Below are 18,750 nucleotides of genomic sequence, written 5' to 3'. Positions count from 1 at the left end.
ACAAAGTCCAAGTGAAATGATACCAGATATATATTATATAATACCTTATGATGAATAAAGTAAGTATTTTTGACGGGTGAAGATGCTTCGAAATAAGAATCACGCCAGAAATCAAGCTCCACAGCGACCCTGGCATTTGACATTTAGGCCTACGGTAACCGACTCCGTTGATATGGGTTCGAGTCACCAGTGTGGTGCCGATGATATTTATACGATCAACTTTTCTCGATACGTTCATAGAGAAATAAAATGATAAAAAGATGACGATATGCGTATTATATCAATGCGGGCGGGCGGATTTTAATTTTTATAAAAAACAAATTTTATTTTCGAGCTATGATGCGGTAGGGCGGACTTTATTTTTATCGCTAATTTGCCGATGATTTTTCCGATGCGGGCGGGATTTCAAAATCATGAGAAACAAGACATCTTTTTTTGGCCTTATCTTTGAAATGAATATTTTTTTCTACTACACTTTTAGTAATTCCTTTCAATTTCTTTGATTCATGATTTTTAGTTTTATATGAATACATTTTAGATCTTATACCAATGAATTCAATCATTTCTTCACCACCTAATTCAACTTTGAATTTACCAGGCACCTTTCTATCATCATTGTTAAACAATTCATGATCTTTAGGATAATTACTAAAATCGAAATGATGTTTTAATGTTTTTAAATCATCAGTTATGTTATTAATTTTTATCTTTAATACTTGTAACTGTCAGTATCAAAATATACGATTTCTATATGCTTTTCTCCAAAATGAGGTTGCAATATGTTATAATAGAATTCAAACATTAATAACTTCGATATTTCTAAAACTGTAGCTCCAACATAAATTGGTTTATTAAATTTCATAGATGTTCAACTGCAGCTAAATTTTCATCAAATATTCTGTTACCTATGAACTTAGGATATGTTTGTAAATGTCTAATTCTTTTACCATTACAAACTAACTCAATATCATTTCTATTTCTAAGATTTTCACAAGTCTTACCATAGAATGCATTATTCATTAGTTTGAAGAAATCGTTCTCAAAATCAGTTTTAGCTTTAGTTCTCTGTTTGGTGTTAAAATCTATATATTTTTCTAACCATTTAGATTGACTGAATTAAATATATCTATGTACTTTTTTAGGATCAATCCTTGATTCAAATAGAATTTTAACATTCTATAATGCACTACATACTTATATTTATCTTCCTAAGTTACCATTAACTTTTCTGTATGAATATGATTTTCGGGTTTAACTCTTTTTTGATAATTTGATAATTCTTCATGCGTTACAGTTTTATGTTCTGGATAGTATGCTAGATTTCTAGATTTAAATTTTCTATCTTCAGGATATTCCAAGTCTACATCAAAGAAGTAACCAGTCTCTGAATCATCTGCAATATCTAGAATTCTTTTCTTCCAATCAAATCTATCATTATTTTCATGTTGTAAAACTTCACTTATTTCAAATACTCCATAAGGTTGTGGTTCCATCATTGCCCATCCAAAAAGATTATTTGCATCTATATATAATAACTTATATCCAGGATTATCATTTACATTGAAATATCTATCACCTAATACACCTGAAACTCCTCCTCTTATAGATTTTTCAAATAATAATAATTGATCTATATTTGTTAACAAATCCATTTTTATATCTGTAAATTTTAAACCACAATCACAAGTTAATCCTGGTGATGAATAACAATGGCAAGGATCAATATTAAAATATTTTAGGTTTACATCTCTAAACCTTTCAAATATATCAGTTAATAATAATACATCTGATTTTAGATATAAATCTACTTATTGTCCATGATTTGTTATTTAAAAATGATTCCAAATATTCAATGTTCTATTATATGCTTCATCTTTAACATATTCATTTTTTAATTCATCATAGAATTGTTCTTTTACTAATTCAGTTATATTGAAATAATTATGCGATTTATAAAATGAATATGGTATTGCGCCTTTATATCTCATTAATTGAAATGATTGATAACATTTTGATTTCTATAATTATAATATTCACTTTTAATTAGTTCTGGGTAATCAGATTTTATATATAACCCGAAAGCTGCAGCTGATTGATGAATTTTTTTAATAGTATTTGTTATTAGAGGATCTGAATAATCAATTACATCATTTTCATTAGAATTTAATTTATTTCTTTTATGATATATTTCTTTTCTATCTTGATCAGTTAATTCTTTATTTAATGATTCAAAATCTCCATATATAACAAATGGTACTTTATTCTTGTAATTATATTTTTTGAATTCTAATACTTTATCCTTGTCATTTGGTAAAACTATTTTACAATGATCATGATTTTCACATAATTGTTTATGATTTAATAATGCACTTTCAGTTCTGAATTTAGTTATACATTTTCTACATAGATATATTTTATTATCAAAATCATTTCTGATTTGAAAAATAAATCAATTCTTTTAATCCACATATAATGATTCTTATAATATAATATATCTATAACATCATTTGAATCATAATCTTTTGCTAAGTATAGAGGTTCTAATGTATAATGTTTTATATTATTACCTTTTGTTTTTGGCAATTTGACTAAATCAAACACATTTATTAGGGTTTTCTGACTTTCGTCGAAAACCCTCTTGTAATTCTGTTGATTGTTATTATAATTACTTACATATTTTCCACTTTTTTCGCACATAAAATTCATCTTCTATCAGATTCGACAACTAACAGCTTCTAATTGAAATGTAGAATTCTGATAGTAATATAACACGCATTCGCTCCGCGTAGATTATATCTATGCACTCTCCGTCCTATTTTAAACTTAAAATTACTTACTGAAAGATAACACCGGATGATAGTAGCAATCGCGACTCGCCCTGTCCGGGTACTCCCACTAACGATAAAAACAGTGTCCTGTCCTGTGGCATGGTGGATAAGGTGTTTGACTCCCAACTGAGAGGTCGAGGGTTCGAATCCTAGTGAAACCATGCATTTAGGAAGGACACGTAGCTGCGCCGGCGCGCACCAATTTGTTTATTAATGAAACAACATGGTGGATGGTTGAAATAATTTTCGGCTTAAATTTATCGCGAGTTTTAGGACTTTAACGAATTTCACGAAACCATGATTTCTAAAATGAGTCAATTGATTAATTCTATTCGTAAATCAATTTACGTTGGCTACATTTCCTGAAGATTTCGGGCTCAAATCAATGTGATATGGACAGAAATTGTAGGAATTTTCACACGGAATTTTACTTCTGCGTTCAGTTGACGACTCGGATCGATGACAACGACAGCGGAGTTTATGTATTTTAAGGTGAGAATCCGTTAACCAGGGAATGTATTAAATGATTTCTTTAATAATATGAGTATGGTAGCAAATGAGTAGGCCTACTCGGTGAAGCAATGATCATTGTTGGCTACTTACTTAATGCCTAGCTTTTTTTGGTACGGTCTTCAATTCCTTTGCGGATTCTTGCAGGAATATTAAACCACAGTGCGCAAATGTATGTTTCAAATTAGGCTTTTTCGACATCGACAGCCAAAGACGTAACTTAACACTCTAACTGAAGCGCAACTGTCTCAGATGCTGTAAGTACTTGACGTTTTGCGTAATTGTTTTTTTGTAATGCAATATTTGGATTAGTAATCAGTCGTGCTAACGTACATGCAGAATTGGATTCATTGTAATTATGGGATGATAATTCATGGGCGCCACGAGTCCTGTGACATACCCTTGATATGAAGCTTTTTTAATGTTAATCATTGACTTGTTTTGGAGTAAACTGAATAGCCCTTAAAATACCAATGCCACGTGGCTTGGTGTCTATGCTCTACGAGACTGTAGTAATAGATTTTCAGAACAAACTCATAAGATATCTATATATTATTCCGCTCCTTACCTAAGTAATTCTTACATTTGATTGCTTAATTACAGATGGAAAGAGGTCAGATGGCATGAAAATCGACTGTGGCTGACTAATTGGCGCGAGTAACCAAAATGCTTCGATCATCAGGGGTAGACAAATTAGCCGAAGATGAATGAAAACTTCACCTTGATGATCATCAGTTGATTTTGCTGTAATTATTTGCCTGGATATATCCTTCATTTCAAAATCTGTCTTCAGTAGAATTTCTTTCAATAAAATATTTTGAAGATTGAATTTGAATTGATCTTAAAACCAGAGAAAGCATTCAGAAATTTAGAAAATCCTTGACTCATAATCAAATTCTGTGAAGTCAGTTAAGGTCTTTTTGGTCCAATCAAGCCGAGGGCTCAGGTGACTAAAACTCAATTCCTCACTGTCCTATAATGCCGAGTACGACGGAGTTTACACACTGAAACACGTTGGGATGTGTAAGTGTAATTTGGATAAGTCCACAATATAATGACCGCCCTGCCCCGCTGCGTCTGAGACGTCAACAAGTTAGACTCTATTGCTTCGATGACAAACTGACTCCTACGCAAGATGACCATCCAATTCAAATGTAAATTAAGAAAGAAAACAACAAAACTAGTTGCGTTGATCAACAAAAATAAATCAATAGTTTATTACAATACTTCAATTTCAAAATAAGGATGGGAAAAAAGTGAACAATAAGTGTGTTTGCCATGCGTCTTTAAATATTTCCCAAGAATATGTCTTTGTCTGGCCACCACCTGCCTCGACGTCAGACTTTTTCGAGATTTTCGCTAAAAATACGAAACAAGACAAAATTGATGGATGGGAATCATACATGCTACAGTCACTTTTACTGCGAACATTGGAATGAGCTAAAGCAATTTTCTAGGAGGAAAAATTGAGTCAAATGATGTTTCAAAATCTGGACGGGAAAAGTTTTACTGAATTGTATGGCTAATGGCAAATACATGTTTATATATATAAGGTAAATATCCGTATAAAAGGTTGTATAGCAACTTGAATTGAAGGATTAATGCAATAGGTCTCTTATTCTCAAAGACGAGTGAGCCATACTTAGGCCTATGTCAAAAGTGTATCGGCGTTGGACAGAAGTGCAAATGGGTGAAGCTGTTGAGGCTGTTCAGAATGGGATGTCAATATTATCGGCAGCAAAAAACTTTGGCGTACCAAAATCAACATTACATGACCGAATAAGTGGGAAAATTCCTGCAGGAAGGAAACTAGGTCGACCGACGAATCTGTCTGAGGCAGATGAATCAAAACTTGCGGATTTTGCGAAAAACCGTGCAGACCTCGGTTACGGTTTTTCAAAGGGAAATCTATTGAAATATGCAGGTGATCTCGCCTTAAAAAGGGGGACACCATTTAAACAGGTAGGCCAACGATTTTCACTTAAAGGTTGTTGTTTATCCCTTATAATTAATACTGGTATATATATTTTACTTTTAGATTATCCCAAGTGACCAGTTCTGGGCTGGCTTCAAAACCAGAAACCCCACTGTTGCACTCCGAAAGCCAGAGGGCACTGCGGCAATCCGACATCAGTGCATGAATGTTAAGAAGGTTGGAATGTTCTTTAGATCGGCCACAAAAGTATTGCTAAATGCTCAACCGATGCATATTTGGAATCTCGATGAAACTGGCGTTCAGTTTTCTCATGTCCCCGGAAAAATTGTTGCACGGTAGGCTTTGAACTAAATTAGCCTATCATTTAAATACTTCAACTGTTGGTCTATAAATAGCCCTTATTAAACCCAAGTTATTAAGCCCAGCAATATTCTAATGAGTTGTTGAAGTATTTTTAATTTCCGACTATCAGCAATCATCCAGATACAGAAACTCAATACCACAGTCATAAAACAACAGATTTAGGAATGAACGTTATAACGATGAAAATTTTATTTTCAAAACTCTTATTTACAGAAAAGGGAGCAAGTATGTTCAATCTCGAATCAGCGACAATGGCGACACAGTTACGATCATGGCATGTGGAAATGCTGCTGGGCAGATGCTGGCCCCTAACGTTATTTTTAAGGGCAAGACGGCAGCATCATTACTCTCAGTTGACACAATGAACGCACCGGCAGGTACCACAGTTTCTGTATCGGAGAGTGGTTGGACGAAACAGGTAATTAGTTGTCAGTCACATTTTGAATCAGGCTCCTGAAGTGAAAAGCATTATCAAATTTCATGTATTCATGATTTCAACAGGGAATTGCAACGATTTGGTTTAAGAAAATTTTTTTACCTGCTATTGGAGCGGCTCGTCCACAGATTTTAATATCTGCTGGACATAACAGCCACAACTTTCTTGAATTGGTCGAGCTGGCGAGAGAAAATGGAGTAACACTGTTAGAATTACCAGAACATACCTCACATTGGTTGCAACCTTTAGATCGGTTAACACACTTCTTACAGATTTTATTAAAGAATACATCTTCCAACGAAATTATACCTCAACTGACTAATTAATGTTTCACTTTCTTTGAAGATCATGCTTTTAGACATTGAAAGCATCATGGAATCGCCTATGTTTGAATTTTCATAACGAAAATCCGGGACGTATAGTGAACAAAAGTTGTTTCTTTGAGATCTTCAGACCCACATGGCTCAGTATAACCCCGGAGAACCTTAGAAATGGTTTTCGAGCATGTGGTCTTTTTCCATTCAATCCCGAGATAATTCCCAAGGAAGCTTTTTTACCATCAAGCACAAGAGTTGCTGATGTGGTGAGTTACTGAATAATAAATAACCCGTATTGCCCTTAATTGAGGTTAACTGTACCGGGGTAAGCCTACATGTTTTTTTTTATAATGGGTTTTAGGTATCAGATCCTACAATTGAAACGATGCAAGATCCATTTTCAGGATTATCGAAGGTATTTTTCTCGTAAAACTTGCACAAAAATTTAAAATATATCTAAGAGAACCTAGTTCTATATTATCAGATGTAAAGATGAAAAAAAAATTTTCTTCACATTACTTTTTACTTAGGAATCTGCGAAAAACCATTTCGTGAGGTGTGAATAGTGATTTAATTTCACTTCAACTTTTTTATGATTTATTTAATTTGTTTAGATTGTTTTTGGACTAATGACCTGTTCGATTGTTTGTTGCATTGTGTGTTGTATGTACAGTTTCTAACCTTTTTCATGATCATTGATTTTTTCAGTCTCTCAAGTCCAAGCACAATATATCCTTTTCAAAATGATAATTGCAGATTTTATTGATGATTTCAAATGGATGAGATATTTGAATTTGTGAATTGTTTTATAATCTTCTCAATCAGTGGTTGACCATATTATTTTGTAGACACTGCCTATAACTATCGATAACAATTGATAACTGCCTATAACTATCTGATTCCATTGCCTTAAAGGCAATGGAATCAGCCATTTCATGGGAAATGAAGAAAAAATTTGAAGAACGATACACCGAAGGCTGTGACTTGACTAATGATGCACTGTATTCAGCATGGAAAATTTTGAAAACTAAATCATCAGCTGAAGTTATCGATAGCTTCCCGATCGATAACTCATCCCCAGGTAAGATTTAAGATCATTTTTAAAATAATGATAATACTTATTCGCCATGTAAATATGCAGTATAAATAATATATAATTACAAACAAATTGCATATACTTACTGATTAATTTTTATGTACTTAGCTGATCCCGACAATGATGTGCTGGATTATCCCGTACTGATGCCAACTGAAAAGAAAAGAAAACGCGATGATAAGCGTTATTTCATTCTAACTGCGGATGATGCATATGCAAATGCGGTTTCAAAACAGAAGTTGAAAGAACAAAAAGAAAAGGAAAAACTAGAAAGAAGGAAAAAGAAATGTTTGACAACGGTAAGTTTAAGAACAGTTCTACGATTCATATCAAACGGTGAAAAACACACATCATAAAGAAATTAATTCAATAATTAATAAAAACTCTTGCAGGCTTCAACAAGACCACAAAATGGAACTTGCTCCATTAATCCTGTAAGTTGAAAAAGATCTCTTGAAATGAGCAAATTTAATGAAAATAATATTCATACTTTGTATTCCTTTATTGTACAGGCTCCATCAAGACCAGACAAGGAACAATTAGCCGTAGTTCATGTGAGTAAAAAAATATGTTATATGTGTTCACTTTCGTCAGTTTATTTGTAATATGAGTAACTGAGGTACCCGGTAACCGGTAGGCTAAAAATTATGTATAAGTTTATTGAACAAAAATTAAACCGTTTAATTAAAATTTCATATTGAGAATGGCTATAATGTGTAATTCTGAATTTCAGGATCCTGTGCCTGAGACAAGTGGTGTCAACATGGTTTTAGAAATCAACATAAGGTAAATTACTTGCTGCGCTTCTAAATATAAAATATAAATATCTAGTCACTAGTGATGAATAATTTATTTGTACCGGGGTACTTACTTTGTAGTGAAGGTTCATATATTGCCCTTTATCAGGAAGGTGAGAAGCGCAGGAAACACTTATACTTTGGAGTGGTATGTATTAATCGGCTGTATTATTTCATCTGAATGGAAAAATACAATTCTCATGTGATTGTTATGTTTAACTGCTTGCAGATTCTAGAGATATTGGACTTCGGAGAATTAATATCCGTTCAGTTTCTTGAACAACACTGCATGAAAAATTTATTCGTTTGGCCCGATGTGGATATTATCGAAAAGCATCCCGTTGAGAACGTATTGAACAACTTGTAACCGCCTGAGGTGGTAAATACGAGGATGCAGATGGCATTTCAAGTTGATGAATATTCAAAGACTTGCGATTTGTTCGCTTGTATGTAATAGGCTTACTACATTTTGTTACGTAGGGAGGCCTTAAAGTTGTATTGCTATTGTATTGTATAAACGTATGTATGTATGTGTGTGTGTGTGTGTGTGTGTGCGTGTGAGCGTGCGTGCGTGCGTGCGTGCGTGCGTATGTATGTATGTGTATCTATGTAGGCCTATGTATGTTTGTTTTTTGTTACTCTTTTTGTTACTCATCTAGTCTTAAAAATGTTTATAAATAGTGCAATAAAAATTTATTACTTTCTGTTACGGCCTACATTACATATTAGTTAATCAGTTTATTACATGTACCTTCTCGACGGTTGCTGCATTTCTAACGGTCATCCTTTTATCTTGGTGAATTAGGATTACCATATCCACCATCTAGTAGGCTGTAGAAATTCATACAATTGCTTGAAATTCCACTCGACTAAAAAAAATATTTTTGGGATTCGAACCCAAATGGTGTCTTGTCCCTAGATGTTTCTGATCTAACCAGCTGTTACTAAATGCTACCACCCCTGTAGAAGCAATTAGTATAACCCAAATACGTTCTAGCCTAGTTTCATAGAACGCATACACAAAAATAACGAATATATGCATTTCCGAATTTATGTTGACTATTTCCGAAATTACGTAACCCGGGCTTCCGAAATTATGTTGTCTCTATAAATGTCTCATACTGTTCAGCCTGGTCCTAAATCCTCAACAAACGACGACAAAAATTCACAGTTCCAATACGCTCATTTATTTACAATGACAGAACGACTAAGCGAGTGAGTGAGTGAGTGAGGTTTGCTACAAAGGTACAAAAAATACAAGATTTAGACAAATAACATTCAAAAGGCCAAACTTTAGTATGAAATCCAGCAAATCTAAATTGATATAAATACTTACAATAACTGTGCCGTACAAGGGGTATATAGAACCAGACTGACGCCTAGCCAAGAATTCATAGGTTTAAATACCGTGCTGGTCATAAGCGCGAAAAATGTTTAAGTTCGCGTAACAAAATGATGAATTGCAGGATTTAATACGCTTCAAACACAGTACAATCACACTACTGAATGTTGAATACATTATAGAAATAGCTCTAAAGAAATATAATAAATCAACATATATATCTATATGAAATACACCAGTTTCCAACACGGCACCTCCTTGACATCCGTAAACGGTGTCAATAAAAAAGGTCAATAATCAAATATATATTAATATAAAAGTACCTCAGTACTAATGAAACTAAAACTCAAACAACATTTAATTTCATTCTAGCCTATTACAGTCCCAGTAATTATTCAATATTCTCCTCTAAAACACAAATCTTTGCAACAGGTCTAATATATTCCGACGTAGCGGTTTTAACAGTACGCACGCGACTATCTGCGCCTGAATACACATCGACAATCCGACCTAAAGGCCAATAACCTCTTGGGACATCTTTTTCTACTAGTAATACTAAATCTCCCTTTCTAACATTACGGTTCTCTGTGAACCACTTACCACGCACAGTCAGGGAAGGTAAATACTCACTTAACCATCGTTGCCACACATGGTCTGCCAAAACCTGACTCTGCCGCCAACGCTTACGACTACTAATTTCACGTTCATGAAAAACACCTTGGGGTGTAATAGATGTAGCACCTCCGTGGAGAAAATGATTAGGCGTAAGTGGGGTATAATCTTGAGGTTTTGAGCTAATATAAGTGAGTGGCCGACTATTCACCACTGCCTCTACTTCAATCAGTGTTGTGCGCAAAACATTTTCAAAAAACGATCTGCCCCTTAAGACAGATTTAAGAGCGACCTTTACCGTTCTTACAAGACGTTCCCAAGCTCCACCAAAATGGGGAGAACTAGGTGGATTGAAATGCCACCTTGTACCCTTTTCACTTAAAAATTCAGAAAGACGCGACTGATTCCAATTAATCAAACACTCTTTGAGCTCTTTTTCGGCTCCGATAAAATTCGAGCCGTTGTTACTAAACATTTCATCCGGTCGACCTCGTCGACCAATAAAATTACAGAGAACCAGCAGAAATGAATCAGTTTCCAAAGATTCCGCTAATTCCAAATGAATTGCCCGAGTTACCAGAGGCCAACTCTGGCCAATAACCTCTTGGGACATCTTTTTCTACTAATAATACTTAATCTCCCTTTCTAACATTACGGTTCTCTGTGAACCACTTACCACGCACTGTCAGGGAAGGTAAATACTCACTTAACCATCGTTGCCACACATGGTCTGCCAAAACCAGACTCTGCCGCCAACGCTTACGACTACTAATTTCACGTTCATGAAAAACACCTTGGGGTGTAATAGATGTAGCACCTCCGTGGAGAAAATGATTAGGCGTAAGTGGGGTATAATCTTGAGGTTTTGAGCTAATATAAGTGAGTGGCCGACTATTCACCACTGCCTCTACTTCAATCAGTGTTGTGCGCAAAACATTTTCAAAAAACGATCTGCCCCTTAAGACAGATTTAAGAGCGACCTTTACCGTTCTTACAAGACGTTCCCAAGCTCCACCAAAATGGGGAGAACTAGGTGGATTGAAATGCCACCTTGTACCCTTTTCACTTAAAAATTCAGAAAGACGCGACTGATTCCAATTAATCAAACACTCTTTGAGCTCTTTTTCGGCTCCGATAAAATTCGAGCCGTTGTTACTAAACATTTCATCCGGTCGACCTCGTCGACCAATAAAATTACAGAGAACCAGCAGAAATGAATCAGTTTCCAAAGATTTCGCTAATTCCAAATGAATTGCCCGAGTTACCAGACAAGTAAACAAACAAACCCACACTTTCAAATTAGACCTCCCTCTTTTTATGTACATGGGACCAAAATAATCCACCCCGCAATGCTGAAATGGTCGACAATGACTCATGATTCGATATGCAGGTAAATCTGACATGAATGGAATCCTAGGGACGACCGAACGACGTCGGCACCCAAAACAACTAGAAATTACTCGTTTAGCAACGACTCGAGCTTTAATTGGCCAGTATTTCTGACGCGTAGAAGCAATCACGTGCTCAGGCCCAGCGTGGTAATTTAGAAGATGTTCTTTGCGCATTAGTAGCTCTGTTATATGATGATTATAAGGTAAAAGCAATTGATGCCGCGCTTCTAACGGGACGTAACGAGCACCGTGCATTCTACCTCCAATACGAATACACGCGCCGTCAAAAAACGGATCTAAGCATTTCAGAGGATGCTGAAGTTTCATCTTACTTTCTTGAAGAGAAAGGTATGCATCGGGAAAGCATTCTCGTTGAGCTCCTGCCACTAAGCAGACCTCAGCAAATTTCAACTCATCGAGCTGCAAACAAAGGGTCGTTACCTTTTTAAATCTGAGACGAGGTATCACTGAGGCGAAATTCTTGATAGCTCTTATAACCCATGCGGTTTCTCGCAATAAGGGATACCAACGCGAGTATCGCTCAGGATTTACGAGATTGTTGAGATTAATTGCGGCCTCACAGTCAAAAGAGTTCGATTCGCAGTTGTTGCAGCCTTTATATTTTCATCTAGATCAGATATAGAACCAACATTAGGTTGAGGTGGCCAACTAGTTTCAGCTTGTTGCAGAAATTCTGGGCCATTAAACCATCTATGAGACGATGTTAATAAGGCAACCGCAGAAAGTCCGCGGGTACAATCGTCAGCGGGATTTGAATTTGAAGGAACATACTTCCACTGATTAGGTGATGAACTTTCACGAATTTCGCTCACCCGATTCGCAACAAATGTCTTAAAACGCTTCTTTTCATTGTGTATATACCGTAATACCGTTTGAGAATCGGTCCAATAAACAACATCACGGATCTCAGAAATTTCTGATTTCAAAGTTTCACCCAGTCGAATTGACATAACAGCACCCTGAAGTTCTAACTTCGGTATAGTTAAAGGATGTTTAACGGGAGCAAGATGCGTTTTAGAAGCAAGAAATGAACAGGTAAAAAACTCACCCGTGTTATAACGCAAATAACCAACACAGCCGAATGCTCGTTCCGATGCTCGTGCCACATTTCGGCAGAAGGTGACAAGAACAAATGAAGTCGAGGGATTCTCAAATCGTGTAATAATAGCAACTCGTCTTGCCACGCACACCAAGTTTCAAAAAGATGACCGGATATCTTTTCATCCCAACCTAAACCACAATGCCACATATCCTGAATCAAACATTTAGCCTTTAGCGTAAATGGAGATAAAAATCCCAAAGGATCAAACACAGAAGATACAGCGCTTAGAATCCCTCGCTTGGTAGGTGCGACAGGTTTAATTACCGGTCTAAAAACGAAACAATCAATCTGAGCATTCCACTTTATTCCTAAAGTCCGTTCAATAGGTAACTCGCTAAAATCTAAGTCTAACGACGGATTAGCACGCTCTGCTTGGGGGATTTGCATCAAAACATTTTTACTTGAGGCCATCCATTTTGTCAGATGGAACCCTCCCCTAAGAAGAACCTCTGTAACCTCACTTGCCAGTTGCACAGCGGCCTCATCACCTGGAACCGATTTCAAAAAATCGTCAACATAAAAATCCCGAATAACAGAATTTACTGCCAAGTCACTAAACTCCAGTGCATTATCTAAAGCCGAGCGCTTCAGAGCATAATTTGCGCAGCTAGGCGAGTCTTTAGCACCAAATATATGTACTATCATCTTATATGTACTAGGTGGGCCAGTAGATGCGTCTGGTCGCCACAGAAACCTTAATGAATCGGAGTCTAATTCGGATGTTTTGACTTGATGAAACATAGCTCGTACATCAGCGACAAGCGCTGTTTCATATAATCTAAATCTCTGCAAAACTCCAAATAAGCTATTGAGCAAATCAGGACCTGTCATTAATAAATCGTTCAGTGATAAGCCCTGAGACTTTGAAGCAGCATCAAAAACTACTCTGAATTTTCCGGGTTTGTTCGAATTAAATACGCAGTGATGGGGAATATACCAAGTTCTTGAGGTTCTTAACATAGTTTCCGACGGAGATAATAAACGCGCATATCCATCAGTGATATAACCATTAAGAGTGTTACAATAGCCTTCTTTCATTACCTGATCAGAAGCCAACCGATTTACCAACAAATCATATCTTTTGCGAGCTAACGAATAATTATCAGGCAAAACACTCTCATTGTCTCGCCACAACATTCCGACCTCATAATGTCCATCTACTAGGCGAGTCGTATTCGACAGGATTTTTGAAGCCCGTTGATCTTCAACGGAACCAACACGATCAGGATAAGCAACAGCGAAAGATTCAGTCGACCAAAAACGATCAAGCTGTTTTGTAAGCGAATGACCAATAAGTTGAGGGTCAGAAACTATCGTATTAACATTAGCTACGGAGGAGTTTACATACGACATATTACCAAACAAACACCAACCGAGTCTGGTTTTTATAGCTGCAGGCTGCTGGGAGCTGCCTTCCCTAACCTCTAATTGCACGTGCACTTGAGGCACATTTGCACCGATGAGAATTTTAACCTGACAAGGCGAATAGTCCGTAAACGACAAACCATTCAAATGTGATAATTTATTGAGAGAAACCTCAGAAAACGTCTGAGGCGGACAATTGATATTGTTATGAGTAGTCCAGGCTCGTGAAATATTAACAACCTTCGAATCTGGATCATTGCCACGAACGGTAAAAGTAACACACCTAGATTGACGCGCAACACTAGAATTGAGGGTACTTATTGTTAATAATTGTTTCTCACCCGGTAACCCAAGCTCATCAGCCAAATCTTCATGAATTAAGGTAACATCGCTACCGGAGTCTAACAAAGCATGTGTGGCAATACGACGTCCATTGTTTCCCTGAACTGTAACCGGCAACACCTGGAAAAACACATTGTTACAATCAGTTTCAGTTGAAATTGCATTTTGGTTAATTGCAGAATCACCACGTTCTAAGGACGCATTTTGACGCGAAATATCAGACGACGGAATATTCAACATAGATCTATCTGGAATCTGACTACTCTGCGACGGAAGATGTAACATCGTATGGTGCATTTTCCCGCAACCTGCCTCTCTGCACCGCACAGCAGAAGTGCAGGAAGCAAGAAAATGTTTTCAAACAATTGATACATAAACGATATTTTTTCACAATTGTGAATCGATCAGTGACAGACTTATCTTGAAAAGCCTTGCATCTATTCAAAGAATGGCTATCCGAACAAACGATACATTTTATAGGCTCATGCACCCTGGAATTAAATACATGTGGTCTCTGTGGACCATTAGCGACATTCACATGATTACTAGATTTCCTAGGTTTGTTTTGCAACGAGAATGGTCCAAAATCTGCCTCGACACAATCTCGAAGCCAGTTTTCTAAATCAAATAGAGTGGGATCACGAGTTCTAGAAATTCGACGTACAAAATCATTCCATTTAGAACGTCTATCAACTGGGATACGCCTAGTAACTTTAAATAACAAATCACTGCTCCCAATTTCTGACATATAATTCATTTGTTTCAATGTAATAAGGCAATCTCTAACAGATACATAAAAGCTACGCAACGAGATGGAATCGTATGAATTTACAACAGAACCCGTAGAAATTGAATCAATATACGTTCTAGCTACATGAACACGATGTCCAAATACAAATTTCAGTTCTTTGAGAGCCGTAGAATAGTTTCTACCACTATAAACAAGTCCGTATATGAGTTTTTTCGCCTCACCTTTTACATGATTCTGCAACAGATCCATTCTTCTGGCGTCTACAATTCCCGGTCGACAATGTACTTGTAGGTAGAATTGTTCGATGAACCGCGGCCAAATGCCGACCCATCGAACATGGGGAGTTCCACTTTCGGTAGGTCCCTGCCGAAGCTCCGAAGGTCCGAGCTCCATTCTAAGGAACGCATCTTCAAGAGACGGTTGTGACGCGGTGTCAGCGGTCGTGATGGTCTCGACCTCATCGATTAAGTTGTCGATCCAACTGTCGATAGTCACGAACGAAACTGGTTGTCCACTTATTGGTGCATCCTGAATATTGGGTTCCGGCGTTGCTGATGATACCGGTACAAAATTCTCTCCATCGTCCATGGGCTGGTTCACTCGAAATTCATGCGCACTTGGATTCAAACTTGCCTGCTGGCCTTTCTCTGATTGCGAGTAAGAGAAAGAATCCAACTTCTCTAGCGCCTCCATCGCTCGATTATAATACGTGTCTAGCCACAATCCTGCTTTTTCGATTTCTTCGTCGCTTTCTAGACTGTCCACATATCTCGAGCTGGCCGTCATAAGCGAACCTAACTGTGACGTGATTCTCTGTTTCGCTGGCTCCACTGCGGCTCGAATCCTAACGTCGTCAACAGCTTTAATTGCTCTGGTAAGCCATCCAGCCAAACTTGTACGAGTATCTTTTTGTTTCGTTTTCTCATCCTTTGAAACACTCATGGCGAATCGTCGGTCGTAATAGTTATTCAAACTATGTTCAGCCTGGTCCTAAATCCTCAACAAACGACGACAAAAATTCACAGTTCCAATACGCTCATTTATTTACAATGACAGAACGACTAAGCGAGTGAGTGAGTGAGTGAGTGAGTGAGTGAGTGAGTGAGTGAGTGAGTGAGTGAGTGAGTGAGTGAGTGAGGTTTGCTACAAAGGTACAAAAAATACAAGATTTAGACAAATAACATTCAAAAGGCCAAACTTTAGTTTGAAATCCAGCAAATCTAAATTGATATAAATACTTACAATAACTGTGCCGTACAAGGGGTATATAGAACCAGACTGACGCCTAGCCAAGAATTCACAGGTTTAAATACCGTGCTGGTCATAAGCGCGAAAAATGTTTAAGTTCGCGTAACAAAATGATGAATTGCAGGATTTAATACGCTTCAAACACAGTACAATCACACTACTGAATGTTGAATACATTATAGAAATAGCTCTAAAGAAATATAATAAATCAACATATATATCTATATGAAATACACCAGTTTCCAACACATACTGGTAAGTTATTTTAATGGATATATTTCAAATCGATTCTGGAGTAATAGTTGGAAGCAGAAATATCAGGCTGTAAAAATATCCACCTTCCAACGGCATTTTTTCATGTCGAAAATCATCCGTCAAAACAGCGCATCCGAAAATACCTTCCGAAATTACGTGGAGTTACCCTACTAGATTTGTCATGTGAATCAACATCAAATTTAGAGCTATCATCCATTTTTAGTTTTCAATCAAAGACCAACCTATGAAATAAAGTACATATTTTTCTGATAACAACCTGGAATAAATTAAAATAAATCTGAGGAATTCACCAAATTTCTGTATCGAACCCCTAATAGGGCCTATATAACCTATAGGTTGATACTTACATACGACAAATTGACGAAGAAACTTCATTTGACAGTATACAAACTCGCGGAAAAACTCCCAAAATGAATCATGTCCTATTCACCTAGAATCAAACAAAATACAACTAAAAAATTCACAATACAGATTTTGGTTTCGAATCCTTCAAATAGCTGTTTACTTACATGAAACGAATTATCAAACTACTTCCGCCGACAGCATACCAACTCGCTGACAAACCCCCAAAATGAAACGTGTCATGATAAACATCTGGAATTAAACGTAATAAAGCTACAAAATTTACAAAATGTCGGTTTCGAATCCCTCAAATAGCTTTACACTTACAAATGATGGATTATCAAACAACTATGAACTCCCACAACGCCACATGTCTTTAATAATCTACAGTGAAAACCTGGAATTAAATGAAATAAATCTTAAAATTCCGATTTGAACCCAACGTAGGGCCTCTCTCTACTTGTAGGCCTAAGATTTTGAAATAGGATAAATAATGTTATGATGAAAGAGGCATAATGGTTCGGAAAAATTGAATTCAATATGGCTCTTGGCCCGGCAAAGTTTGCTTTTGAAATATCCTTTTGATTAGGCCTAGTTACACATTTTAAAAGCAAATGACATTTTGCATCAAACTAAAAGCGGCTTTGTTGAGGAAAAGATTCGTTTGAGTCATAAAATTTATAGCCTAGAACCAATTTCTTCGTCAAAGCGTGATGCACAATTTTGACTGGGTCTTTTTTCCACGTGGTAGTGGACAGAAAATTTGAATAGGCCTAAATAATGGAATAATCTTTCTTAGGTTTCATGATAAAGATGCAGCATTAACTTAGATTAATGCTTATCTTTTACAATTAGGCTTATGTTTCAAAGGAAAACGCCCACAGTTGGTCGAACATGGGTTAGGCATTGATGGTAGGTAGAGGGGTAGTCTGAATACCAGTCGTTGTTACGGTTCCGTAAAACGTCTGACGCTAAAGTATCATATAGAGGTAAACTCCTGTTAATTGCAATGCAACAACTGATTTTAGTGTCAAATCAAACCTTTGTACTAAAATAAATAAATTAGTTACCTTGTTGACTTTGAAAACGTGTTTTATAATAAATTTTTTGATGATTTAAATCCTGAACCGGAGAATTTATTGTTTTGATTTGAATTGAATTGATTGCCACTATCGGGATTTCCAATACGGACTAAATTAATAAAATGTGAAAATTCAATATGTCTCTCTACAATTACTCTAAATCTTATTTTTTGTTGATAAAACGCATAAATTTCGGTCAATTTTAACCTTAATAATTTGAAACAAGAATAATATCTGCATTGGCACCAAGTTTAAGTTCGAATGCGTAATTTACACTCCCATCACGCACCACGAAGAGCCGCCATATTTGTTCTGTTGCTTCACTTTAACAGTTTTTTGAGGCGACTAGTCAAAAGTTTTGAGCTACTACGATCGTCAAAAGCTACTTAGGATTACAAATTTATGCACAAACAATAGTTAACTTCCGTCTGATTACAGAACAGTCAGTTTGATGTAAGTTGATGGTGTTTTAAGGGGTGAAATAGACGCTCAAAGCCTCGTCCCTCAAAATGAGGGACGAAAATTAACCTTATATGAGCACTTTCGCCCTAGACGTTGTTTCAGGAACAACGGCTAGGTACTTGACTAGTAGA

General features: G+C 36.5%; 3 protein-coding genes and 1 long non-coding RNA gene across 4 annotated transcripts; 2 read left to right on the top strand and 2 right to left on the bottom strand.

The window, feature by feature from the left end:
* Positions 1–6,604: 6,604 nt before the first annotated feature.
* LOC141900790 (uncharacterized) lies at positions 6,605–7,219 on the top strand. The gene is made up of 3 exons (XR_012618781.1): positions 6,605–6,656; positions 6,752–6,805; positions 7,099–7,219. It is a non-coding gene; the product is annotated as an uncharacterized LOC141900790 (long non-coding RNA).
* Positions 7,220–7,332: 113 nt separating this feature from the next.
* LOC141898926 (uncharacterized) lies at positions 7,333–8,650 on the top strand. Its single transcript, XM_074785073.1, has 7 exons — positions 7,333–7,471; positions 7,595–7,785; positions 7,879–7,920; positions 7,999–8,040; positions 8,220–8,272; positions 8,365–8,431; positions 8,513–8,650. The coding sequence occupies exons 1-7, from the start codon at positions 7,333–7,335 to the stop codon at positions 8,648–8,650; spliced, it is 672 nt and encodes a 223-aa protein (XP_074641174.1).
* A 1,366-nt stretch (positions 8,651–10,016) lies between these two features.
* On the bottom strand, positions 10,017–10,850 carry LOC141898925 (uncharacterized). Its single transcript, XM_074785072.1, has one exon. It carries the CDS (start codon positions 10,848–10,850, stop codon positions 10,017–10,019), a length of 834 nt encoding a protein of 277 aa, XP_074641173.1.
* Positions 10,851–10,869: 19 nt separating this feature from the next.
* LOC141898924 (uncharacterized) lies at positions 10,870–16,151 on the bottom strand. Its single transcript, XM_074785071.1, has 4 exons — positions 14,964–16,151; positions 12,698–14,722; positions 12,210–12,620; positions 10,870–12,048 (listed from the first exon to the last, which is right to left on the bottom strand). Exons 1-4 carry the CDS (start codon positions 16,149–16,151, stop codon positions 10,870–10,872), a joined length of 4,803 nt encoding a protein of 1,600 aa, XP_074641172.1.
* Between the last annotated feature and the right edge of the window lie 2,599 nt (positions 16,152–18,750).

This window comes from Tubulanus polymorphus, chromosome 2 (genome assembly GCF_964204645.1).
Source record: "Tubulanus polymorphus chromosome 2, tnTubPoly1.2, whole genome shotgun sequence".
NCBI classification, from domain to species: domain Eukaryota; kingdom Metazoa; phylum Nemertea; class Palaeonemertea; order Tubulaniformes; family Tubulanidae; genus Tubulanus; species Tubulanus polymorphus.
This window is presented reverse-complemented; position numbering and strand designations above follow the sequence as displayed.